General features: G+C 31.2%; 2 protein-coding genes across 2 annotated transcripts; both read left to right on the forward strand.

Annotated features, from left to right (window-relative positions):
- The first annotated feature begins 14,332 nt into the window (after positions 1–14,332).
- LOC113374649 lies at positions 14,333–24,966 on the forward strand. Its single transcript, XM_026614625.1, has 14 exons — positions 14,333–14,381; positions 14,460–14,569; positions 15,064–15,119; positions 15,947–16,061; positions 16,161–16,352; positions 16,898–17,056; positions 18,820–19,325; positions 19,424–19,529; positions 20,252–20,413; positions 22,046–22,411; positions 22,792–22,969; positions 23,025–23,141; positions 24,540–24,719; positions 24,818–24,966. Exons 1-14 carry the CDS (start codon positions 14,333–14,335, stop codon positions 24,964–24,966), a joined length of 2,445 nt encoding a protein of 814 aa, XP_026470410.1.
- A 1,837-nt stretch (positions 24,967–26,803) lies between these two features.
- Positions 26,804–27,840, forward strand: LOC113377395 (probable glucosamine 6-phosphate N-acetyltransferase). The gene has a single exon (XM_026617707.1). It carries the CDS (start codon positions 26,937–26,939, stop codon positions 27,546–27,548), a length of 612 nt encoding a protein of 203 aa, XP_026473492.1. The 5' UTR covers positions 26,804–26,936; the 3' UTR covers positions 27,549–27,840.

Here is a 27,840-nt window from a genome sequence, read left to right on the forward strand (position 1 = left end):
CACACACTGACACACACATATATATATATATATATATATATATATATAGGTAGAAGTTAGGGCGGGTCAAATTATATGGGACCGAAAAAATGCACAAGGGGGCACATTGAAATTCTATGGGTCATCTAAAAAAATTATGCCGATGATATTATTTTAAATTACAAGAAATAATTATTTAATTATAAGAATAAATTAAGTTTTGAACAATAGGTTACGTAAGCCTGCAGCAGTGATTTCCAAACTTTTTGCACCTGCGTCTCTCCGTTGTTTTTTTTGTTGAAATTGTTTTATCCCCATATTTTTTTAACAATCCATATTAATTAACAATCGAATATTCAACTAATATTAGGTTGTCAAATATCTCCCTTCCGCTTTTTTGCTCTTGGTTTATAATACAAAAAGGCGGAAGGGAGATATTTGACAACCTTATATTATAATTTTTTATCCGGTTACATAATTAAATGTACCACAATATGTATTTATTTGGTTTCTTCAGCAAAGTTTTCTTAAAATAACTCATACAACCAAATCACAGTGTCCCAAAGACCAAAAAATTGGACCCACTCTAATATGTATATTTTTTATCAATTCATAATCCATTACATCGGTTCAGTATTAGCTGCCACCATTGACATCAGGCACCAAAGATATATCTCAATTACCATTGACACATGTCAGTTCTGACACAAAAATGTATGTCATGAATGTTAGTGCTGACCTGTCGGGAGCACTTACTTTATTTCGTTTTTTAGCGTATATTCTCACTCACATCCATATTTAATATATTATTCGGGATTATAATATGTTTGTTAGAATGTTGGATCTATAATTAGTATGTTATATTAACTTTCCAACAGGCGTATTAACAAGATGCTTGAATGCTCCTTGGCAAATTGTAAAAAAAACAGTTTTTGTTTTTCAAGGTTATGAATAATTTAATAACATTTATTTATCTATATTGGAAATGTTTGTTTCCATTTTTTAGATACTGACATATGTTTTTGCAAAGCTAAGTTATGCAGACTTCATTTTGAATAATTTCGATTAATATATTATAAGAGAGTAACAATTTTATTTTGGGTATTTTTCTAAATGTACCTATTTAATTCGACTTATTTCCTAGAATATATATAATTAGTTGATACTTTAATAACTGTTAATAATTTTTTTTCGTTGAGGGGCATGACAGTATCAGGAATCTCGAAAAAGGCATGCGTACATATTAAATTAAATTAAATTTAGCTAAAATTATATTAGCGATTGTTTAGATTATTTGTTTTTAACAAAATGAAATTGGATCACATTAAAATTAGTATTTTTGACAAAAAATATTAGGTAAAATTTGCAACTAGATAAAGTATCTTAAAATTGTTATATAGTATTGTATATAATTTGATGTCATTCTGTAAGAGGGGGAGGTTTTTGCTTTGAGCAGCTGGTAGAGATTTTAGTTAATTATTTAATGAATGATATATACATTTTTTGGATAATTACACTAATTTTATAATGGTCGCTGATGAACCTTACAGATGCTCATAAAAATAAATATGGATATTAGGTGCTGAAATAACCATACCTTTTCATAAATTTAAACAATTTTAGATACAACAATTTAAGCTCAAATTAATTCTAATATTTAGTTAAATTTACCAAAAACAACTTCAACCAAAAATAATTAGTTATTATATCCGGACTCTACTAGAGTTATCTTATGTATCATTTCATTGAATTTTGAGTTTTTGGAAAATATCTTTAAATTGAGTTATTGGAAATTTGTGCAGTAAGTTTTAATGGCACTGTGAATCCTCCGAAAATTTAATTAAATCGCACTTATTTAATTTTTTTTTAAAATTATTTACACAATTTTTTGATAATTACACTTTGTAGTTTTAGATAGTTAATAGACTGCAATAGATATTGTATTGCATTAAAGAGTTGCAACTGCTAAATATTTATTTTCAATATATAAATATTTATTGTTATTTGTAACCAATAAATATTTTTTTGAACTAAATTGGTGACCCGGAAGTTTCACATCCAAGCTTCTGAACCAATTTAGTAGATTTGTACCACTGTATTAAAAATATGATTGGTTACAAATAATGAGATGTCATGACTATTTTTTTAATGTATCAATCAGTAAGTGTCCAATAGTAATTATTATTTTTTAGAAGTTTTAACTTTTTATTGCAACAACAATTTAAGTTCACATAATTTATAATATTTTCTTAAGTACGAGTTCAAATTCACTAAAACCTGATACAACCAAAAATAATCGTCCGTCGTTATATCCGGACACTACTATAACCATCCTCATTGAGAGTCCTGGCTTATTTCCTCTACCAGCTGTTTATTCCAAAAACGCATTACATCCAAAATATGATTATTATTTCAAATCAAAAGACTGCTCTAATCTGATGACAAGGAAATTGCTATTTTAATATTTCTTTACTTTTAGGAGAATTCGTATATGTATAATTTTAGTCTAAAAAACCGTATAAATATAATAAAACTGAAATCGTTTTGCGAACGTTTGTGATATATTGGCAGGAAATGTTTGTGCTGTTTTTGTTACAGGGTGTGTAGACCAGTTTAAAATGTGACGTTACAGATTGTCAAAAATATTGTTAATAGATAAAAGATACATTTTAAAAAGTGAGAGCAACGTGGCCTAAGTAATGGATTTATTGATTTGTTCCTAGAATCGAAACTTTCGGTTAAAAAAAAAAAATCCAGATGACATCCTTGGGTGCTCATCTTTTCGTCATTCCTTTACAACACTATACCTTACATTTTTTTAACCCTTTCAACTTGGATGCCACCGCTCCGGCGGCAAAATTCATATAAATCTCCGAATTAGCGAGTGGAAAGAGTTAATATTTATTCTTTAAATTTAAAAGAATATTTTTTGTTTTTTTTTCTTACTTGGAATTCATTAAACTGGTTACACTATTATTGCTCTTACTGTGTCATACATTTACCACTAGTTTGTTTCAAGACAATAAATAATAATATGCTTAAAGCTCGATTTTGTACCAACAATAATATTACCCTCTTGAGTCATTTTTTTACATCACAGCAAAATTAGACAATATTTTTACGCTGTTTATCACCTTTTTAAGGTCTACACAATAACATATAATATTATAAATAAAAATTCATATATATAAATGTGTATATTTATAAACGCCAGCTGAAAAAAATGCATACGGGAACAGATTTTAATTCCAAAGTTTTAAATAAATAAGTAAAATTAAAATACATGGCTTTTTTAGTATTATAATGTTTAAATATTAAAGTATTATTATCAATAAAATAAATAAATTGTTTTTTTGGATTAGAAATTTATTATTGATGAACTAAGAATAAATTAAATTTTCAATCCGTGTGCCTTTTTTAAGGAGGCTGGTGCAATCAATGTTTTTATACATATGTATCTTTGTATAAAAAATTTTATACATTTTAGTTTTTAAGGTGCTGCATACAAATGATATTTTTATTGGAACATGACTAAAAAATAGCAATAAAAAATTATTTTTTATTTCATTATATTGATAAAAATAGTATGGGAACTTGAAAAAGGATAGAATTTCATGTAGTATGATTTTTTATCTTTAGTGGCTGATTATTTTTTACATTTTCAAACATAATGTTAAATCATTTTAATTTTTTGTATGACCAAAAGGATTATCGGAATTAATAATTTTATTGTTTAAGTTCATTGAAAGTTTATTATTAGGTCATAACTATTAAAACATCATCTAGTATTTATACAATAGTTTTGTTTGTGATTCTGGATTAAATTCTAGATCTGGATTACATTTCTAGATGAATATATGCATCTAAACATGTGTGCAAATATATTTTTAGCAGAATCTTAAATAATTTTACAAGGCTGATTTAGTTAAATTCCACAAGTTATTTATAAAAAAAAAATTAGTATACAAAACCTATTTTCTAATACTTTCAATTTGTTTTATTAATGTTGAGGAAACTTTTTTTGGATTTGCTCAGTTTTTTAATATAAATATCATATATAAATTGCTAACGCACATTTGAAATAATTCGGCAGTTCCCATGCTAATTTTATCACCATAATCATTTTCAATCATTAGAGAGTAGATAAAATTATTTATCAAAAATGACAGAATTTTTTCCAAAGTTTTATACAAATGGAATAATTTATATATATATATATATATATATATATATATATATATATATATATATATATATAATATATAATTTAATTCCATTCCTACAATGTAAGAAAAAGTGTGATTCTTAACAGTTTTCTCAACTGAAAATTTGTACCAAGTGACCATTTATGCCAAATTTGAATCGAAGTGTTTTTTAAGCAAAAAGTTATTTAATGAAGAAATTTTAAATGAAATTTTTTAGTAAATTATTAAGTCTTAGAAAATAAATGGAAAGTGTTAAGATATTGATGATTTAGGATATGTGATGTTGATAGATTTTGAAGGGACATATATATTATTAACAGATCATTTCTATAATAACTTACAAATATTTTAAATTAATTATTATATAAAATTAAATATTGGTGAAGCCATACGACTGATTTAATTTAAATTTATTACTTGCTTTAATTTTTATATATAATAGTTGATAAATTTTCTCTATTCAGAAGTGTTTGTTAATTCTAAAGTAAATTGAATATCAAATAAAAAACAATAATTAAATATTTTTTTAAAGTAATTTAAATATTAAATAACTTTCCAAATAAGATGTATATGTCCTTTCGAGGTCTATAAGTATATTTTTAAATTATTTTGGATGTTATTTTATACGGAACTGACAAAATGTTTTTCACATCAAAGATATTCTAGTTGCTTTTCAAATCGGCTGTAGATTATAATATTATTGAGTTGCTTAGACCGAAGGCAGTTGATTGAATATTTGTTTATTTTTATATTGTTTTTTATTTATATTAAATAAAATGATTTTATAAGAATTAGTTAGTTTTTAAGAGGTTACAATGTCTGAGGTAAAATTTCACTTCAGTCCAAGGTAGAACGCAGATTTATATGTTATCTATATTTGATGGAAGTTGAATTTTTATTATTATATAATTTTATGAATCAGAAATTACGTTTATTAAAAATCTATTATTAATTTAGCTTCTAATTGTGAATTTCAAGACGTTGTCTCCTCATGGCACTTGTTTTGCATTATTTTTTTTATTTATTTAATTTATTATATGAATTTATTTATTAAAGGTTAAGTTTTTACATTTTGTATTATTTTCACATCAGCTGCCTTTGATGTAATTTGTAATTTAGAGATGTGCGCAATTCGTTTTTTAGTTATAAAATATGTATTTTACGTAAATAAATTATTTCCAACAACAACAAAATGTTTTATTCCTTGGTGACTTTATTGGTGTAGGTTTGTTCTTGGAAATATTTTAGCATGTTCAGTTTGTTTAATACTTTTTTCTTTTTGTTTTGTTCTTGGTCTAATGAATTTTATAATTTTTGTCCTCAATTTTAATATATTATTTTTTTTTACTTGTGTTTTAGGTTATTTTTAACATTTATGACTCATTACTTATGATCCAGAAATAGAATGAAAAGTAGGAAAACGTGAAATTTCTGTTTTAGACTTTTTAAGTCCTCATAAATCCATCTGCCGAAAATAAAATTCTGGAATATTTTCATGGAGATGAGTAAGTATACTTATACTAAACTTAGAATTTTATTTAATTTAGTTTTTCTATAAATTTTCTCAATTTTGCTGCATGTAATACTTTTAAAAAAGAAAATAAACTGAACAAATTTTATATTTTATTAACTTCCCGTAGGGTAGTTCTAATAATGGGCCGAAAATCGAAAATGAAAATTTTTGCATATCTTCACGTTTTGAAGGTTTCTGAACATTTTGGAATACTTCAGAAAAAAATAGATGTGTGTGTCTTTTGTATCCGCATTTTTTAGTTCACGTTTTCGGGCGCATTGATCAACCGATTTCAAAAAATGGTTCAAAAAATATTCGATTCCTGTTGATAGGGATGAGATGTGCTGATTAGTTTTGGCAAAGGCAGGTCCAGCCGTTACGGTGATAGAGAGCAAAGAGTGCAGAAAATAGAAATCGAATTTTTGTAAGAACGGAGCATCCTATTTGAATGATCCAAAAAATACATTCAATTTGTAACGATTGGGAGAAGTGGTTATTAGTTTTTGGCAAAGGCAGGTCCAGTCATTTCGAAGATATAGAGCTAAATGTAGTTTTTGAGAGAAATAAGCATTTTTTCACATTTTTTTTTCATTTTTTTTATTATATCGCAAATAATTCAGATTTCAATTTTAATTCTGGTTAAAGTTCTAAAACTCACTTAAATACTCTAAGTGAATAATTTTAACTTTCTTATTCAGTTTGCATAATTCTAATAAATATTAGACGAATTTACAGAATTTATAATAATCTATTTGAAAACATTTATTATTCCTCGAAGATTTTGTTATGGTACGGGAAGTTCCAGCAATTCACCTTAAGGCACGATGCCATACACCAGTAGTTAGCTTCAAAATTAGTGTAGCGTCAGTGTTTTCAGCAGATTTTTATTAGATAAGTTTTGGAAATACGGACGAAATAGCGTAAATTTAAAAATTGGCTAGTTTTAGTTTCCGCGCGTATAACGTTAAGAAAGCCATAATCACAATCCAGTCAGTCGTTGAGCGTCATTGTCACCATAGATAAACAAGTATTTGTATGTTGTCACAATATTTTCTCATAATCAGTAATCAGTTCAGTCGTGTTTAGAGCCTTGAAAAGTTTATTTTGAAAGAAAAATGCAGCGATATTTCGTAAAAACTACACATTTTTTTAAATAATCGACGTAAAAATTACACTTATATTCAGAACTATAGTTCTTTGTTGTTCAACAAAAAAAAGTTGTCATTGGGAAATGTATCTAAATGAGAAACATCAATTATGTATTATATAAAAATACACGTGTAATTTTGAACCAGATAAAAAACAATTATGTATAACAATTTATATAAAGTGCATAAAATCCTATTTCTATAAATATATCAATCTTCATTGGAGATGATTCTAATTAGATGTTCATTTCCAGCAGTGGCTGCACGGTTGCCCGTCAGAGCACATGCAGTTGCTTTTAGTGTAGAACATGTCCTGGCTGGTCCTCTCGCTTTTTGACTGTTCCGTAAAACTTAAATCGACATTTCTCATCTCCATCACTGGAAGATCATCCTCGCCCAACATTTCCTCTTCCAGGTACTCCTCTTCCATTAATAATTGTCTAGTTGTATTCGTCTCTAGAAGACGAACAAAATATTGAACTTAAAGGATAACACTAACACCATTGGGAAGTTTGATTTGATTGAAATACTCGCTATTCACACAAAAATCAATATTTTTAAAATCTCCTACATATTTCTCTAGCAATAGGCAGGTGCAATAAATGTTTCTCTCTTTAGATCAAAATTTGCAGCAGCTACACTGCGCCCCAAATTCTAAGTGCCTCGGGAAAAAGTCTGTGGTGCCATCATTTCTGAATATTTTTTTATTTAGTTACTTAAATATACGCTAAATAATATTTTTCCAACATTATATTTTTTCTACCTTTTTTCCATCTAAAAAAATTACCTAAAACACGTTCTTTAAGGGTAGTGTTTCCCCTTAAGCCCAATTGTATATATCTCTTGCATTATATAGACTTTTGTATATTAATCAGGATAAAAAAATATCTTATGATTTTTGGCAAAATATGAAAAGTAATTAAAATCTTATTGTCAAAGCCTTTACCGAACCATTTTTCGATTTTCTACCTTGTGCAGGAATAGTGCTAGCACCTACTACTAATTATAACTATTAACTTCCCGTAGGGTAAGTTATTGTAATGGGCCGAAAATCGAAATTGAAAATTTCTACATTTCTCGACGTTTTGAAGGTTTCTGAACATTTTGGCATACCTAAGAAAAAATGGATGTGTGTATGTGTGTGTGTGTGTGTGTATGGATACAAATTTCCAGTCACGTTTTCGGGCACACGGATCAACCGATTTGAATGGTTCAAAAAACATTCGATTCCTATTGATAGGGAGATGAGTTGATTAGTTTTTGGCAAAGGCAGATCCAGCAGTTACGGAGATAAAGAGCAAAGAGTGCAGAAAATAGAAATCGAGTTTTTGAGAGAACGGAGCATCCGATTTGAATGTTCTAAAAAACATTCAATTAGTAATGATTGGGAGAAGTGTTTATCAGATTTTGGCAAAGGCAGGCCCAGCCATTTCGAAGATACGGAGCTAAATGTGTAAAAAATGGCAGTTTTTGAGAGAACTAAGCGTCCGATTCAAATGATTCAAGAACTTTCTGCTTGTCTTAAAATAATTGATTTTGGAAAAAAAATTTTTTGTTTCAACTTTTTTTTTCAAAAAAAAAATTTTTTTGTATATCGAAAATAATTCAGATTTTTTTTTAATTCTGACTAAAGTTCTAATATACTTTGAACAAATAATTTCAACTTTGCAATTCATTTTAAATAATTCTTATAACTCCTCGAACATTTCGTTACGGTACGGGAAGTTCCAGCAATTTACCTTAAGGCACGATGCCATACACCCAACTAGCTTATTGTTATTTTTCATCGCGTTTTACAGTATATTTAAAAAAATACTACCTAATCTTTATATGAAAATATTTGGAAGTGAAATTTGTATTATTTACCCGTAGAGACAGAGCAGTCACGCTTCTTTTCTTTTCCCATTTTATAATATTTGTTGATATCTCCTAGTTTACCTCCTTTTGCGGCCCTGTATACTGCCCTCAAAAATGGTATAAACTGTTCAACTGCTAGGTCGAAATTATCGGTCCATAACTAAAAAAATGATAAAATCATCAAGATTAATTTTAGACTAAAATTGTACATTAGATTTGTCTAATGGACGTCAGTGGATTTTAGTCAATTATTTTTCAATTCGCTGATTCATTTGGTTTTCCCATGGATTAGTGGTTAGAGCTTTAGCTTCAATTTAATAGTCTTCAGACGTTTATCCAATTGATCACTAATAATGACTACAGATACTAATAATTTATAGGATTTATTAGATACTAGATAATAAATTTCTTAGATTAAAATTATAACTTACTATGGCATCGTAAAATTTCTCATATATGTCCATCATATACGTAGTTCGAGACTCTTTGACGTTGTCCACGAAGTCTCGAAATGGATGACTCGGATCTTCGTGCATTTTTGTAATTTCTTCAGTTCTTCGCCATTCTCGAGATGTGCCACCAATAATCTGGATGGAAAAACATTTTAATGAATCTCGATCGGTTTTACTCATCTTTGGTTCATTGACTACTAGTGAGCTAGCCTTTTAATTAAGTAGGAACTATAATAATATATTTATTAAGACAAAATGCTAATTACAAAAACCATTTTGTCCATATAATATAGACAAAATTGCATATAAGGTAAGGACATACAGAGCTACTTATTTTTAAGAAGGCAGTTCACAAATAAATCGTTTGATCTTTTTTGGGACATCGGCAGATGACGCATGAGCCTAAAGGGGACATTGTAACTGGGCTAACAGAAAAGAGGATTTTGCAATTATTGCAAGTCTCTCCCTTTTACTGGTAGATCTTTTCGTCTGTTTTTGGATGGAGTTTTTAGAGAGAGCTACAGTAGTAGAACCATCACCTTTGACAACTGGGCTTACAACAGAAAAGAGGTTTTTGCAAATATTGCAAGCCTCCTCCTTTTACTGGTAGATTTTTTGGTCTGTTTGTCGATGGAGTTTTTAGAAGGAGCTACAGTAGTAGAACCATCACCTTTGATAACTGGGCTAACAACAGTAATGAGGTTTTTGCAATTGTTGCAAGTCTCTTCTTCCTTTTACTGGTAGATATTTTGGTCTGTTTTTCGATGGAGTTTTTAGAAGGAGCTAAGTAGTAGAACCATCACCTTTGACAACTGGTCTAACAACAAAAAAGAGGTTTTTGCAATTGTTGCAAGTCTCTTTCTTTTACTGGTAGATTTTTTGGTCTGTTTTTTAATGGAGTTTTTAGAAAGAGCTATAGTAGTAGAACCAATCACCTTTGACAGGTTTCAATTTTTTTGGCCCTCGAATGAAATTCCCTGTAGTTTTTTTCGAAATAGTACTTTGTCATTTTGTCCACTGTCTACATATGTCGTTTTGTCCAAAAATGAACAAAAATGATCCATCAAACTCCTGATAATTACAATAAAATTGATCGAAATCACTAGGTACTGCCATAAGTTAATTGAATTTATTTGAAATAGTAGCAATTAACAATAAATAAGTCTTCCAAAAATATGACAAAACCAGCATTAAAATAAACTTTGGAAGGAGCAATCCACGTTTGATCCAGTTACTGCGACAAGACTGTGACAATGACGCTCAACATCTGACAGGATTCTGATTATGTCTTTTGTCACGTTATACAGTCTTGGTAAAATTAGGCTACTTTCATTTTGTTCATATACAGTAATACCCCGTTTAACGCCGTATCGTTTAGCGCTCTTTTTTTTTTCAAGACAGGTTTCGAAGGGATAAATGAGGAAGAGGTCGAAGAAATAATTCAAGAATATTTCTCCTACATAATAACAAAAGGTGCGTATTTCGATATTCTCTATTACGCCTAATGAATACCTCTAATCGGTACTTCTTACAGGTTTGCCTTATTTGCTAACAGTCAACTTACATCGCTGACGACGCTCAAATAGACTCCGGAAGCTTCTCCTTGGTGCTGATTCAGCACCGCCGTGCTAATCGAGAGCGCTTCCAACTTTTGCTGCTGAGGCTGCGGCTGCAACCGGGACGCAGCCGTCGGCTGGGATTGCTGCTGCTGCTGCTGCTGCTGTCTCTGAATCGCTGCTTTGGGAACCAACGGGATTGATTTCTTGCTTGCCTCCGTTGCGTGAGCTGTTAGGAGGTAATATAATTTAGTGACAATAGGTAACTTTACTTTGGTATAGCATTATTATATTATTTATTTATTTCTTGTAGTTTGTATGTTTCAATTTTATGTTGCTAGATGTTTCAAGTCGTTAGGAATCGTTTGACTTCAAATTCGGTTTAAAAGACGAAAATCCACGAAAATATTCACTGATGATATTCATACAAAATTAAGATAGATAGTTGCTTTAACTATTTCTGTACCAAATCAAGTAAAATTGATATCACAACTGTTGTTCATTATTTCACAATTAAAGATTTTCTAGAAAAAAATGCGGCGTTTCAACTTTCTCCATGTTTGGGACTATTTGTTACAACTACCGGGGCAGGTAATAATGACAGTAATACCACTGATAATTTATTCTTTATTTATTTTTAAGAAAATTGACTTGTTTCTAAGTCTTTTCATAAATCAAGATAAATGTAAGACAAATTTTCATCATATATCAATTACAATTAATATCATAATAATAGATATAGTGTATCCTGTAACACAATTTACATGTGCCCATATCTAACAAACTATACATTCCATCCAATCTTCTTCAATTGAATCTATATATAATTTTTGTATTTTACAACTAGCCCCAAGGTTTTGTTTCAACTAACCCCAGGTGTAATTTTTTTATATTAATCAAGACAACTATTTGCTCAATTTAGCAATCACAAAAATTGTTTCGTATTATCAACAACTGATTAATTTGAAACACAAATTTTTATGATAGTACAATTATATATTACGTGTTGAAAATGACGCTCCTGCACAGTTCTGTATACTACGTCGACCTGCGGAATAGTAGCTATAACAACATTATAAAGAATCTTTTATACATGTCCAACCGAGACAAAAAAATGATTTTAATATCGTTAAAGATCATATTAAAAAATGCCTTTTACTAGTTATCTAATATACTAACTATATACTACTATATACTATATACTAATTTTTATTTTGACATTAAAAATATTCTGATCGAGTGACTCAGAATATTCGATCGAGTTCACTTTAAATAAATGAAAAATCATATCCACAACCATTTAAAAAACAAAACGCACTATACCAAGTTTACAATCCGAACAAATCAATATTTCGCGTTAACAAAACTTTGTAATAATCTACATGCTAAATTTTAACGTACAGATTTTTCCAAAATGACATCGTATTAGCTTTATAACATTTCCAAAACATATTTTCAAAAAAATACAAAAATGGCGGTTTTTGTTTCGGAATAACAGGATTTTTTGACCTTTATGTCGTGAACGTAACGATTTTTTTGTAATAAGATTTTTTGTAAATGAGTTTTTCTAACTAATTTTTTGTACGTGTAAAGTGTTTTTATATACTTTTTTTGTGGGATTAAAAACGGATATGCGACTGAATCTATGTAAAAAGTGAGTAAATATTTTTTATAAATTCTTTGATACTTTTAGTTGAGATGACATGATGATAATTTTTCAAAACTCATTTCGAATTGTAAATGATATTTACTGATTTAGCATGATTTAATGATTTTTAAAAAAATATATGAAAATTTATAAATTCATAATTTTGACGTTTGAATTTGAGTTTTGAAATAAGTATTAAAGCGACTTAATGAAATCAATTATACAATTTTTAAACAAATATATAAAATTTATTAACTTCTCGAATGAGAAGTTTATATTTTCGCAAAAAAATCCGATTTGCTGTTAATATGTTTTCTCGAATGGAACCAAATTTGGAAGATGCATGGGTGTGTATGTGAGCCGATTTTTGGCCTTTCGTCAACGTTTATTCAAAAACGGCTGGACCGATTTCAAAAATTTTAAAGCTTGATGTATCTCGACAAGGACTATCGTTGGTTTTGTACGACGATAGGCCAAGCCGTTTCTTTATAATTAGCAGAAAAGTGTAAAAATTTTTGTCCACATATTAAGCCACAATTTTGAATGTTGGACTGTTACTCTGTCTGTTTGTTAATTAGCTCATCATTAAAGATGTAGTACATTAAAGTTTAGACATAGGACATGACTGTATCGAGATACAGTCAAGCCCTCACATCTGTAATCCTTAGGTTAAGGAGTTGGAGTAACCATTTGTAATGGGGAGCGCTGCAAAATATAATAAGTCGCAATCATTGCAATACCCTAGAAAGGAGCTTCTACCCTTCCTACTCGTCACAATATGGTCGCTGGGGATCAGATCTAGAGAATGTAGTGAGTGGGAAAGCAATTCGGAGCACAATTCATATTTTTTTGCCACTATTTTTACGGATTTGTGACTTGGTGCGTTGTCCTCAAGAAGCAGCACTGTTTTCTTTTTTAAATGGGGCCGTTTTTCCCGATTTTGATCTTGAAATGTTCCAATAACGTTGTACAATAGTCACTGTTGATGGTCCGGCCTTTCTCAAGATAGTTGATGAAAATGATTACTTGCGAATCTCAAAAAACTGACGCCATAACCTTGCCAGCTGTTTGTTTGCATTTTTCTTGTCGTCGTGTCTAGTCTACTCAGCTGACTGTCTATTCGACTCCTGAGCATAGTGGTTAAGCCAGGTGATAACCATGATGACATACTGATGCCAAAAATTAATTTTATTTTGATTAAACAGCTCCAAATACTCTTACAAACCATCAACTCGTTATGCTTTTGGTCTAATGTGAGTTGGCGCGGCACCTCTTTAGCACAGAGGTTATTCCTATTCGAATATTCATGAACGATATGTCCAACACGTTCTGTCGAAATCTTTAGGGTGTCAGCTATCTCAGAGAATTTACTTTTTGGTTTTCCAAAACGCTTCAGTGGCCTTTTTTATATTTCCCACCACAATTGGCCTTCCAGAGCGTTCAGCATCGTCAGTGGCCATGATTAATATCAGCAAACCACTTCTCCGCCATTTGTCTCGATTTGGCACAGTCCAGATAACGCTCATCAAGCGATACTTTGGCAGCAATGGTATTTTTACCCATCAAAAAGCAATAATAAATCAACTCACGAAATTGCTTTGGATTCATGATTTATAGGATTGAAGTAGCGTCACTTGAACCTCTGTAACTTGTGAACTAATCGTCGGATTGTCATGAAATTTTGACATATATAATATCTTCTTGCTTCCGACACATCATTTGGATGATTACGTACCTACATCGTCTATGGGTAATCCTACGGGCTTATTGAGTGACGTAATATCATTTAAAAATCGTTTTTAATGAAAGCGACGTTTTTATTTTCCAAACGTACAGTTGAACATTTTATCTAAATAGCTAATTCCAACTGATGTTAATAAAGTCGATTGTTTATATGTATTGCAAAGTTTTTGCAACTTGCCTTAAGGTAAAATGTTACTTTACAACTAACCATGTTATTACTCTCAACAGAATATGAAGAGAAATGTACACTTAGGAAAGACAAGAAAATCAAAACCAGGAGGTACGTTTTTTTAATATGATACAAAAAACAGTTTTATTATTTAAAATATTTTATTAATTAATTTTTATTTTTGTACAGAAGGGTTATATCCTGCACCAGCATCAAAACCTTCTTTAACACCTTATAGTAACAACAGCGACAGTATGTTTTATGAACCTTACGCAGAATCTGTCTCCGACTCGGGCAGGGTTAGTATAATAAATTAAGTAATTAATTAATTAATTAACGAATGATTAAATTATTCATTTATTATTAAACTATTAATAATAAATTAATAATTTAATGAGTTTATTTCATTAATTCATTTACTATAAGGGCACGATGCCATGCGCCCCAATAGATATTTTTTTCTCAATTATGAACAATTATGTACTCTGTAATAATTTTTTAATTTATTAAAAAAATTTAATTTTTTTTTTCTTAAATTTTGAAACTTGTTATAAATTAGTAGTTCTTATTTTTTTTAATTATAAACAATTTTGTTTTAATTATTATTTAAATTATGAGCAATATTAAATTAATTATTTAATTAACAACTTTGCAGTTTTTGAAACAACTTTTTTGAAAGTTTTTGAAACTTTAAGTTAATTTATTAATAGTTTTAGCTAATAGTTTTATACTTATAAATAAATAATAAACTTATTTTATTCTTACAATCAGTAAATAATATTTATTTTTGCAGTTGTCTCACCACCAATACAAGAACGAATCCTATGAACCGATTGATATGTACAGAAGGTAATATAATTCTTTATTTAGTAGCACTAATTTATATATACATTTTCGAATTTCTTTGGTCCCAATGCTTCCAAATGAATAAAAAATGGTTCTCTAATAGTATTAGCTTTTAATATAAACATTTACATAGAGCGCACGCCAATTGAAAGTTTTTTATATTTGTTATTAACATACATCATTAAGTAAATTCTTGCGCCATCTGTCGTGAACTCAAGTATTATGACACATAAGAATATTTATAAACCACTTAACCTCTAATTTAATCCTATTCATCATGGAATCAAGATTAATTTGCAGCAAAATTTTTATTTAATTGGTGATGTTCAAAATCAAATTATTATCTTGATTCCATGAATGAATATTATAAAACAAGCCACATGCACAAATATTCAAAATATTTTTTGGTACGGAAAGTTCCAACAATTTGCCTTAAGGCACGATGCCATGCACCCCACTAGTCGATTTTTTTGCCCTACGGGAAGTTAATTATTTGATTACTAATATGACTACTACAAAATAGAGGTTTGTGGTAGGAGTGGAGAATTTAGGGCTTTATGTTTTTCTTTTTCAATTTATAAAACAAAAAATTGAAAAAATGGTCAAAAAAGTTTAAAAAAAATATTAAGGGTAGACAACCTTGACCACTTATAAAAGATAGATGTTAGTCGATTCTCAGACCTACTGAATACGCATATAAAATTTGGTACAAATCGGTAAAGCCGTTTCGGATAAGTACGGTAACTAACATTGTGACATGTAAATTTTATATATTAGAAAGAAAGATATATGTGTGTGCATAATATTTTAATGTACAGTATTTTTTTCAGACCCCGCAAACACAACCATACATTACAGGAACAACAGCTGATGTATCATAATGCACCATATCATAATCACAATCATCCGTGTTCAAACCTGCCACCTCATATCATTCCCTTACAGGTATATTTATTAAATTTAGTTGATTTGGTTGACAGGACCTAAATTTAAATATTATCCTTATAATCATTACAATTTTTTTAATATTTTTTTTTATTTCAGTCTACTCCTGCGACTGAATCTCTCGCCAGCGAGTCTACGGATGGCAGTCGAATTTTCATCATCAGGAAGGCCGCGGGGCCTCAGGCTCATAACGTGGAATATAGTAACGAGGCTGCAGTATATGGGGATCATCAGCATCCCCAATATCAGCATTACGACAGACCTCGTAAAATCGTACCTACCTCTCTTTCGGTAAATGAAATGTTATGAAGAAGTTACGAAAATGTGGAGAAATATTATGAACATTAAAAAAATAAGCCAACTCAATAAGGTGTCTTAGGATTCAACGTCAAACCAAAACGGGGTGATAGTATTGATCATAACCACCATGAAAAAATAGAAAAAATTTCTTCAATCTTCAGTAGATTAAAATTTTGGAGCTTTTAAGTGCAACTCAGATCTTTGGTCAAATTGTGACCAATTTTTTGGTTATTATGGTTTACTTTCATAGTATTGATCGTAACCATCATCAGAAAAATAGAAGAAAATTATCTTCCGTAGATTGAAAATTAGGAGTTTTTGAGTGTAATCCAGATCTTTGGTCAAATTGTGAGCATTTTTTTTGTTTACTATGGTTCACTATGGTGGTGGTGTATTGAGATCCATTACCGTGGACCTCTATTTTCATTTCGTAGACCCCGTATTTTCTATTTGATGTCGTCCACTTTGAAAATCACTGATTTACATGTATCTGGAAGTTTATGCAAAATGCCTCTTCCAACTTATTTTATTTGTAGCAGGTTGGTGGCAAAACTCGTCCACATGTGACCGTGCTGACCCCACGGTATATACCGAAGTTCCGGGACAGAAAACCGCCGTTCATCAGCATGCCGCTGGCAACCAGACCCGAACCTAAACACAGCCGACATTATTTTTACAAGACTGTTCCCAAAGAGGTATGAATTGAAAAAGATTATACAGAGAAGTACCATTCGTAATTGAAAAGCATCAAATTGCTGTTTCAAAGAATTTTCAATCGATATCAAATTTGGTTTAAGGCGGTATTCTGGTATAGAATTCAAAAAAAAAGATTTTCTTTTTTTGATGTTTCCATAGTTTAACAATTCAAGAATATGTGTACAAGAAGATTTTTAATATTTAATTTCTTTTTGAAGATACATTTGTTTAGGCACGATATTCCTCTTCTGTTTCCTTCTCCTTCTATAAAAGTTTATCGAAACTGTTTTTTTCTATACGATACCCACAATTTCTAAACTTATACTAATCCGATTTACTTGAATTTTTTATAGAGTCTTTTTATAAACTCTTCTTTAGTATGAACTACGTTCCTCCTCAAATTCCAAATTTAACTATTTTTTAAAAATTCGAGGATATCAAAAAAAATATTATTTAGGCAGATGCTATTTTTCTTAACTTGCTCGTAGTTTATAGGATTTTGACATTATTCTAGATTAATATTGTATAAATGTCATAGACCTAATAATAGTATTTTGTATTATAAGGTCTGTGATTGATACATATTGTAATCAGATTACTTGAATTGAAGGGATAAAATAGTGGGTATGGTGAAGTGCAAATTTTTTGAAAGCGCCCACTTTATCATCATCTAGAATTAAACCTTTTAGATTCAGAAATCTTCAGAGTTAGATTCAACAGATGTTTTTCAGTAGGTAACGGCTTCTTCTTCTTTAAATTTGCTAATCTGCGAGGTGTGAACGATAAGAAAATGTAAATAAAAAAGTAAAACAAGATAGTAAAGCAATTTTATAAAAGATAAATTAAATGATTATACCAACTATGTTGACAAATATTTCCGATAAATCATCTCATCTAAGTTGGATTCGGTGTGATCTTTGTAAAAAATGTGAAATTTGAGTTTCACGTTGGTTGAATAATGTAGTTATTCGTAATAATTTTAATTTAAAATTATTAAAACACTGAAACGGTTTGCCCCCACAGCTGTCCTATTTTGTCCCGCCTATAGGGCAAAAACGGACAGATGACAATTTTTCAGAAAAATAATAAACAAGTGGTGTGCGTTGTGATCTAGTTTATTTGACTTAGACAGTAATAATAATAATAAATGGCAGTCTGCCCAAAGGCAGGTCCATGATGTGAGTGCCACCACAAATAAATGATTCCCTTACTCTTCGTTTATCATTACGATTAGCACTATCCCCCCCCCCTTTTTCATGTATTTTTCTTTCCAAACTTCTGCTTCCATGCTTCTTGATCCTGTGCTTTGGCTTTCAGTTTCCTGTATTTTCTCTTTTCGCGTAAGTCGCCAATCCTCTGCATTTTTCTTCTTCCCATTCCTTTCATTCCTCCTATTTTACCCTTGACGACGTCGTGCCACTCTCTTTGCAGAGGGGGTCCAATTCAGTTTACTTTTCTTCTCAAGATTGTTATCAGTAGAGTCTTTTTCGCCCACTCTTCTCAGCACTTCTTCATTTGTTATTTTGTCTATACACTTTATCTTCTCCATTCGCCTCCAGCACCACATTTCAAAACTCTCGAGTTAGTTCTTGTCGGCCATTCTTAGAGTCCATGTCTCCTATCCGTACAGAGCTTTTAGACAGTATAATTAATAAAATTCAAATTGGCTCTTCGCGCACTGCTCTATCCTAACTTTAAAATAGCATAAATTATTTTAGAAAATATAGTCAAATTATCAAAAAATCTTTCTTTTCATTCACAGGGGTACGTTCAAAGACCAACAGGCTACACGCCGCGGGTATCGCGTATGAACGTCCTAGACAGTGACAAAGCTTCCCTCTGCCAGAATTTGGTGGCAAAACGCTCTGCAATGAATTTGAATCCTAGCATGATTCCAATTTCCAGGAACGCTCACTCGAAACAATCTATCATGTTAATGCAAGCTCTTCAACATCAACTACAACTCACCAATAATCAGAGCATTCACACACTCGGTTCACAAACCGACCAGAACACCCAAACCACATTTCCATACCCGGATGATGACGAAATCTTGGCGCAAATTCAGCAGCAGGAAGAGCAGCAAATGAATTGTGCAAGCCCAGTCAATTGCAAAAAGACTATGGTTTATGTGGATAATGATGAACTGAAGAGTGGTCTGAGTAGCAATAATGAAACAATTACTGAGATGGGCGATTTCGAGTTTGATATGGAACAGAGCTGTGATGACGCGTCAAGCCAAGGGCCAACTGCAATTCGTGTTGGCAGGTAATGGAAAATTAAATATGTTTACTGATTTTGCGCGTGTTAGTCGTAATATTAGAACAGAATTTTTATCAATATTTCTTATTATTGTTTTACAATAGATTCGCCGACTTGTTTCTTAAGTCTGAAACTGAAACTTCTATCAAGAACACTAAATCGCAGCATGGAAAAAGAAGCGCACCAGATGATGCTACATCTTGTACCTCTGTAAGGGTTTTTACAGTATTTACTAATATTTCATGTTTAGTTTTATAATAGTTTTTGTGCTAATTTTGGATCATGTTTTTGTAAGTTGCCCTATAAATCCGATTTTATAATTCTATCTTCTATATCTAAAGTTAATTTGATAGAATATATAGAAACAGAAAGGCAGCTAGGTTGTCTTTTTTGTTAAAACTTTATTTTATATTTTTACGAAAGCAGTTGAACCTATTACAAAAGCTGTAAACTATTTTGTTACACATTAGTTTGAAGTGGCTAATAGTTTGGTGTTGAGATTGATGAAGTCGTTTTTTGTATTTGTTTAACAATGAACCACTTCCCGAAAGAGAAGCTTATTGTTTAAGCGAAAAAATTCGATTTCATGATTTTATGTTTTCTCGACGTTTCAAGTCATTCTGAATCTAATGGGACCAAATTTGGAAAAAGCATTTGTGTGTGCATGCGGCGATTAAGACCCAAGAAACGACAGAAATTATAAGATTGTAATTATCATGCAAAGAAATTTCTAGATCGTAGATGTTGTCGTTTATTTGATATTTGACCCGAAAATTTGATTTTAGATTCGTGTTCAGCGCTAAAAAAAATACATTAGAAAACATATGCCGTACACCTAATCCAGACAACTTTTATTTCTGGACCTGTGTTATTATTTCGACTTCTGTTTCTTATTATTATCTTCATCCTAATATTGTATCGTTTATTTGCAGCAACGTAAATTAAAGAAAAAGCGTTCTCTGTTAATACAACCTCAAACAAGTAAGACGTCTAGTTCTAAACTTGATAGCAAAACTTCGAAAACCAAAAATGAACCTTTACCATCACCCAGCTTGGATTTGAGCACAGCTAAAACTGCAAACAATGAAAATGAGGTAATATCATGAAACAACATTTATTACTCACTTTATTATAGTTGGATTTATTAATAATAAAAAAATACTATACCGATAAAAAATTTCGATACCGGTATTTAGGTATTTTCCGTGAAATCCCAGTATCATCATTTTAGAAAATTTAACCAAAATTGAATTATGAATTGACTATGAAGTATTTTTAATAAAAATCGAATGATATGCAAGAAAGACCAAAGAGCCATTGAAGATGATATTACAATATTATAATAAATAGTTTTGCCTATATCCGATGTGATAAATCAGCATATCATTCAATATTTTAAAAAGTTTGAAATAGTAATTTTTAGATACTGATATAAAATCCGATACTTCATCAATAAAAATAATAACATATTATAATTTGGCGATGACGATAATCAAAAAAAAAATCACAAAAATAAGCAAATTGTCAACACAAACAGAAAAGTTTTTTGAATCATCCAAATCGGATGCTTCATTCACTCAAAAACTACCATTTTTTCACATTTAGCTCCGTAAACGGCTGGACCTGTCTTTGCCGAAAACTAACCACCACTTCCCTCCATTATTACGAATTGAATGTTTTTTGAATTATTCGAATCGGATTCGTTCTCTCAAAAACTCTATTTCTATTTTTTGCACTCTCTGCTCCGTACCTCCGATACGGCTGGACCTACCATCAGCACGTTTACTTATCAGTTGTTTGAATGTTAGAATGTTTTTTGAATATTTCAAACAGGTCAAAACACATACAACCACACACACATACAATCATTTTTTTTAAGGTAGGCCAAGTTCAGACACCTATAAAACGTGACGTTTTGTAAAAAAATTCATTTTCAAATTTTTAGTCGATTACTATAACTTACGTTACGTTAAGTTGGTCATTTTGAGAATTTATGCTATAGAATATATATAGATTTTGTTGACGCCTATGTCACTTTAAAATACTGTTACATTTTTGTATAGAGGAAATAAACATCATTAATTATTAGTCTGATTCTATTCTTCATGACACGATATGAAGTCCTTTGGGAAGCAATATATTCATTTTAATGATTGGCCAAGGTTGTGATTTGACACTTGTTTATACAATAGAACAACCTAAAGAGACATTTGTTTTAAGGGATTATGAGATTTATAGTTTAAATGGTTTCAAGAAACTTAAATGTAACATGTATCAACTAGTGTTTATGTTTCAATACCGAAAAATAGCGGTATTTTAAGGTAAATATCATTTGGAGCGAATTGCTGCTCTAATGTAAGAAAAATGCAACAATGTACATGAATGAAACACGCTCTAGCACGAAGGGCAATAAAACCAACATTTCAAATATTTTAGGTACATATAAAATACAGTGAGTTTTAAGAATTCACCAAGTACCCGCTTGACCAGCGAAAGCAGTCATCAAACTTATATTAACTAATCAATAAAGTTACGTTATAAAAATTAACCGCCTAACTTGCGAAACCAGTTACAAATAATTCCAATAATTATAAAATTAATTAAAACTCATTTTAACTAAGAAGAGTCAGACAGTGTGTTTTACTATAAAAACCAATTTACCTTTGTGCGAATAAGTCCTACCAGTATTGCGTTCCCTAATTAATAGTACATTTGTAATATTCTAGGTTGTTGGCCTGTACCGATCGGCGCTTCTTACGCCACTCAGTTTTAGATCATCTAAGATCCCACCGATAGAAGCGACATCTCATCTTATGCGTGGAAGGGCCGGCCAACTATTTCCTATATCTTATATGCCAGCAACCTTTGGATACAACGCGGCTTACTCTAATTCTTTGGCCAATTCCGTTGCTAATGGTGGTGATAGTCCTGGTTCGCCCGACCAACCGGCCAGGCCTGATGACGACGTCTGCAGCATTTCAGGAAAGACTACGCCGCGGGAAAGTGCCATTCTTGAGACCGTACTGAGTAGTATTGATGCATTGAATATCTCCGGAAGGGAAAGAACCATGCTCAATGATATAATTGCAGAGGTAATGACTATGGGTAGTTGGGATATGGATAATATAGTCTCTCATAAGCAGGCAGGTCTCTGCTCAATATGAATCATTGAATTGTCTGCCGGTTTAGAAATGTTCTAATTTTAGAATGAAATTCTCTTTAATATTGAATTCTAAATACACTAAATACTATATTACTAAAATAAACGACGAGTAACTAAATCAATTGAATCTAAACAAAAAATACCAGGTAACTCCTTCAATTCCATATGTAAACCGATTTTAAGGTCAGTAGCATTCAAATCGGTAAAAATACTCGGCCCGCTAATAAGCACCAGTCCTCGGAAACAATATTTTTACCGCGCTCGCTTATAGTGTGTTAATTAATTTAAATAACATTTAATTTTTATCAGGTAACTAGGCCTCCATCATGCCCGATCAACGGTCCCAGCTGCAAATGCCTTAAACCTAAAGAAAAGCCTGTAAGCCCAGAACCGACCAAGTTAGAAGCTACAGACAAGAAGCCTCTTATTAGCCAAAGTGCTGGTCAATTACCAACGACAAAAGGCTATCAGCATACTACCAGTTCAGGTTAGTTATTAAACACAAATGGAAAAATGTTTTACTAATATATTTAAAAATTTAGGCCTTGGTTTTGTTGATTCACGTACACGTTCCCCTAAAGAGGCAATGCAAGAAGCCCGACTCAAGATTCCAAGCGTCGCCAAACTCGAGCTGGAAAGATCAAAAAGCATAGTGATTGGTGAGATAAAGGAATTATATGTTTGAAATATTTATTTAAGAGGCTGCTTCCTGGTATTAGATTGATTGATATGTCATTTTATAAACTATTTTGAAAAAATCCAATATGTATACCAATTTGCAACTCCCCAGCTCATTATTTGGTCGAGATATAGTTTTTGTCTTGTAAGTTTTTTGTTGAGATATTTTGTCAAGTCTAGAAATATCTTAGCAAAGTACTTGATGAAAATAAAAAATCTGATATTTTAGATCTGAAATTAATGAAAAACCATATCTTTTGTTATGTTCTTCAGAAAACGTGGCAAAACATATCAGACTTACGTATGTATATCATTTTCACAAAATGCTACACATTTACATTTGACGATATCATATTTTTCTTCACTTCGATTTATCCACATTATATTTCTAAGGTATGCCAACCGAAGTGATGATAATTTTTTAACTTCCCGTAGGGTAAGTTATTGTAATGGGCCGAAAATCGAAATTGAAAATTTTTACATTTCTCTACGTTTTGAAGGTTTTTGAACATTTTGGCATACCTCAAAAAAATGGATGTGTGTGTGTATGTATGTATTAGTACAATTTTCCAGTCACGTTTTCGGGCGCACGGATCAACCGATTTGAATGGTTCAAAAAACATTCGATTCCTATTGTTAGGGAGATGTGCTGATTAGTTATTGGCAAAGGCAGATCCAGCCGATTAGGAGATACGGAGCAAAGAGGGCAGAAAATAGAAATCGAGTTTTTGAGAGATCGGAGCATCCGATTTGAATGATCCCAAAAACATTCAATTCGTAATGACGGGGAGAAGGGGTGATTAGTTTTTGGCAAAGGCAGGTCCAGCGGTTTCGGAGATACAGAGCTAAATGTGCAAAAAATGGCAGTTTTGAAAGAACTAAGCGTCCGATTTTCCAAAAAAAAATTTTTTGTATATCGAAAATAATTGAGATTTTTATTTTAATTCTGTTCTAATATACTTTAAACAAATAATTTCAACTTTCCAATTTAGATTATATAATTCCTATAAATATTCGACAATGTTACAATATTTATAATAATCTATTTTAAAACATTTAATATTCCTCGACCAATTCGTTACGGTACGGGAAGTTCCAGCAATTTGCCTTAAGGCACGATGCTATACACCTCTCTAGTTTTCACTTCCATTTAACCATATTATATTTCTAAGGTGTTCCAGCCTACACACTTCCATTTAAATATATTATACTTTCAAGGAATTCCAACCTAAGTGATCATCAATTTCTTCACTTCCATCTAACCATCGAATATTTTAAAAAAAGTCATGTCAACCATAGTGATCATGAAAATATAAAAAATATATTTGATTCCTTGCAATTTCAATCGTTTACCATACGTTTGCAACCTACATTTCTAGGTCTGATTGATCAAGAAATGAACAAAACTAAAAGCGGAACCGTCCAGATAGACGCCGCCGACGCAATAGCCTACGTCCAGCGTTCCACTGGATCAGCCAAGGAGATGGTAATCACGGAAGCTGTGACAGATACCCTGATCAAGTTACCTCAGGGTCAAACAACCAGCGAAAGTACAACCAGTAAGAACGAGCAATGTGCAATTTTCATTTGATATTCTTAGTAATTGAGAATTATTAAATTAATTAATTTTACTTGCTGCATTCTATTTCTCTTTTAGCTACAAGCTCCAGTGAATCACCGGCCTCGCTAGAACAACAGCGTGGAAAGTTGACCAAATTGGTTAAGTTGATGAGAAGAAATCGGCTTAGACACATCCAAAGCGAACTGAAGCAGCTGGAGGAGTTGGATGAGTCTATAGATTTGTAATCTTTATCCCTTATCTGGAGATCAGTATGTTGAACTTTATACTAATTTTACATTAAAATATTAATATTTATACATAGATAGAATTAATATTTTATGATTATTTACGGACTATGAATATTTTGATGGTTTTATTGAGCTGTTCTTGAGCATCAGACCCGTGTCTCTGTTTATGCCCTATGCTTCCCATAGGGTAAGTTATTGTAATCGTCCAAAAATCGAAATTTAAAATTTTTGCATTTCTCGACGTTTTGAAGGTTTCTGAACATTTTGGCATACCTCAGAAAAATGAATGTGTGTGTTTGTGTTTTGTGTGTCCACATTTTTTTGTTCACGTTTTCGGGCGCACGGATCAACCGATTTGAATGGTTCAAAAAACATTCGATTCCTATTAATAGGGAGATGTGCTCAATAGTTTTTGGCAAAGGCAAGTCCAGACGTTTCGAAGATACAGAGCAGAAAATAGAATTCGAGTTTTTGAGAGAACGGAGCATCCGGATTGAATGATAATTGAACTTTCTACTTGTATTAACAAAATAATTGATTTTGAAAAAAAAAATTTTGTTTCAAATTTTTTTTAACTTCCCGTAGGGTAAGTTATAGTAATCGCAAAAAAATCGAAAATGAAAATTTTTATCTATCTTTACGTTTCAGAGGTTTCTGGATATTTTGGCATACCTTAGAAAACATGGATGTATGTGTGTGTGTGTATTTGTGTGTGTTCGGATACAAATTTTCGTCGACGATTTCGGGAACACGGATGAAGCGATTTGAATAATTCAAAAAACATTCGATATTGATAAGGAGACGTGATGATTAGTTATTAGCGAAAGCAGGTCTAGCCGTTCCGAAGATAGGCAAAAAGTGCCAAAAACGGTAACTCAGTTTTTAAGCGAACGGAGCGTCCGATTTGAATAATTCAAAAAATATTTTACTTGTATTAACAAGATAAAGAACTGATCAAATTTTAATGAAAGCAGGTCTAGCGGTTTCGGAGATCTAGTAGAAAAAGTAAAAAAAAATGCCATCTGGCGGTCGAAAATAATCATTAGGCATATGCACATCAAATTATCAGATATTTTATAGAGATTTTAACAATAAGTATAAATTTTGTTTACATTCCAATGGGTTCCGTACCAATGTTTACGCGTTAGACGGCGGCTCGGCGCTTACGCGCTTCGTCTCTATGCAGTTAAAGCAGTACGATTGCTTTGAAGAAAAGTTCAGAATTTCCAAAACATTTCAAAATAAATTTTTCTTCAAAAAGTCTTTTTTTTTCAAAAGAAAGTAAATTTTTGTCAAAAATTTATAGTTTCTCAAAAATCTAATTTTTCAGAGTAATTTTTTTTTAAAAATGTTAATCTTTTTAAAAAAAAATAATTTTTTGGTACGGAAAGTTCCAGCAATTTGCCTTAAGGCACGATGCCATGCGCCCCACTAGTTTCAATTTTTTTTTTCAAAAAAAATAATTTTTTTTTCGAAATTTTTTTTTTTTGTATATCGAAAATAATTCAGATTTTATTTGTAATTCTGACTATAGTTCTAATATACTTCAAACAAATAATTTCAACTTTGCAATTCAGTTAATATAGTTCTTATAAAAATAGACTATGTTACAATATTTATAATAATCTATTTGAAAACATTCAATATTTCTCGAACATTTCGTTACGATGCCATACACCCCACTAGTTTTATACTTGTTTATCTATGACACACCCCACTAGTTTATCTCTGTGTCCACGATTTGATGACCTGTCAGGTGTCAGGTGTCAGCTGTCAGCTGTCAAAATGCCCGAGGTAAACACTGAGCACTTTCAGAGTGAACGTTCTACAGAATTTTATACGTTTATACGTTTATGACGTGTGGCTCGTGTTTTCTAATATGTGATACGTGTCGGCCTTTACAGTATTGAAATATCTTTATATCGAAATTTACAATTAATACTAACAAGTTCTGACAATTTTAACGAATGATGGGTGTACCGGTTATTATACAGAAGGATTATCCTTTATACAATCCTGAGATTTTGAAGAAATTGAATTTTTCGGAATCGCCTGCTAAATTTAACGGTTCTATCTCATCATTGAATCCTGGTGAACCCTGGTTATGTGTTCGTCCACTAAGGCCTTCTGACTATCATCGCGGTTTTCTTGAACTATTAGCTCAATTAACAGATACTGCTAAAGTTTCACAAGAGCGATTTAATGCCAGATTCGAGCAAATGTACCATAGTGGAGGATATTATGTTACTGTGATCGAAGACACAAGATCCAATCAAATAATTGGTTCAGCTACTTTAGTTGTAGAGCAGAAGTTCATCCATGGATGCTCTTGGAAAGGGAGATTAGAGGATGTTGTGGTTAATGACACTTACAGAGGAAAGCAACTAGGAAAATTAATAGTGGTGACCGTTTCTTTACTAGCAAAGGAACTGGGCTGCTATAAGATGTCTTTGGATTGCAAAGATAAGTTAATACCATTTTACGAATCTTTGGGTTATCGTTTAGAACCTGGAAATGCAAACGCTATGAACATTCGATATGATCAAGCTGCAAGCAAAAGTTCAGCTAATTCTTCCTGACAATTAGCAGACCGAGTTTCCAAAACACGAGCAAAACTATAACACGTTAGCTCTGGAAATTCTGGTCTACCACCTACTGAAAAATCTTGCCAAGAACTATATATTCAAGAGAAAAAGGCAGAGGCGAAATCAAATATATATTTATGTATTGTCATATTATTCTTAAGTTCTCTGCCCTGGTTGGGTACATAATTTGCTCATTGCAATTTAATTTTAAGACTTTAATATATTTAATTTAAAAATGTAATAAATCAAATATTAGTACATTTATAATCATATAGTTGTTAAAATT

This window comes from Ctenocephalides felis, unplaced genomic scaffold, assembly GCF_003426905.1.
Source record: "Ctenocephalides felis isolate EL2017-DRISC unplaced genomic scaffold, ASM342690v1 CF-g0.4_SCAFFOLD_01886, whole genome shotgun sequence".
NCBI classification, from domain to species: Eukaryota; Metazoa; Arthropoda; class Insecta; order Siphonaptera; family Pulicidae; genus Ctenocephalides; species Ctenocephalides felis.

Excerpts from the sequence above, each read along its gene's own strand:
- LOC113377395 (XM_026617707.1), top strand. The coding sequence starts at position 26,937 with ATGATGGGTGTACCGGTTATTATACAGAAGGATTATCCTTTATACAAT.
- LOC113374649 (XM_026614625.1), top strand. The coding sequence starts at position 14,333 with ATGAAGAGAAATGTACACTTAGGAAAGACAAGAAAATCAAAACCAGGA. Across the intron at positions 15,120-15,946 it reads CCGATTGATATGTACAGAAG|ACCCCGCAAACACAACCATA; the intron begins GTAATATAATTC and ends TATTTTTTTCAG. Across the intron at positions 24,720-24,817 it reads AACCAGCGAAAGTACAACCA|CTACAAGCTCCAGTGAATCA; the intron begins GTAAGAACGAGC and ends TTTCTCTTTTAG.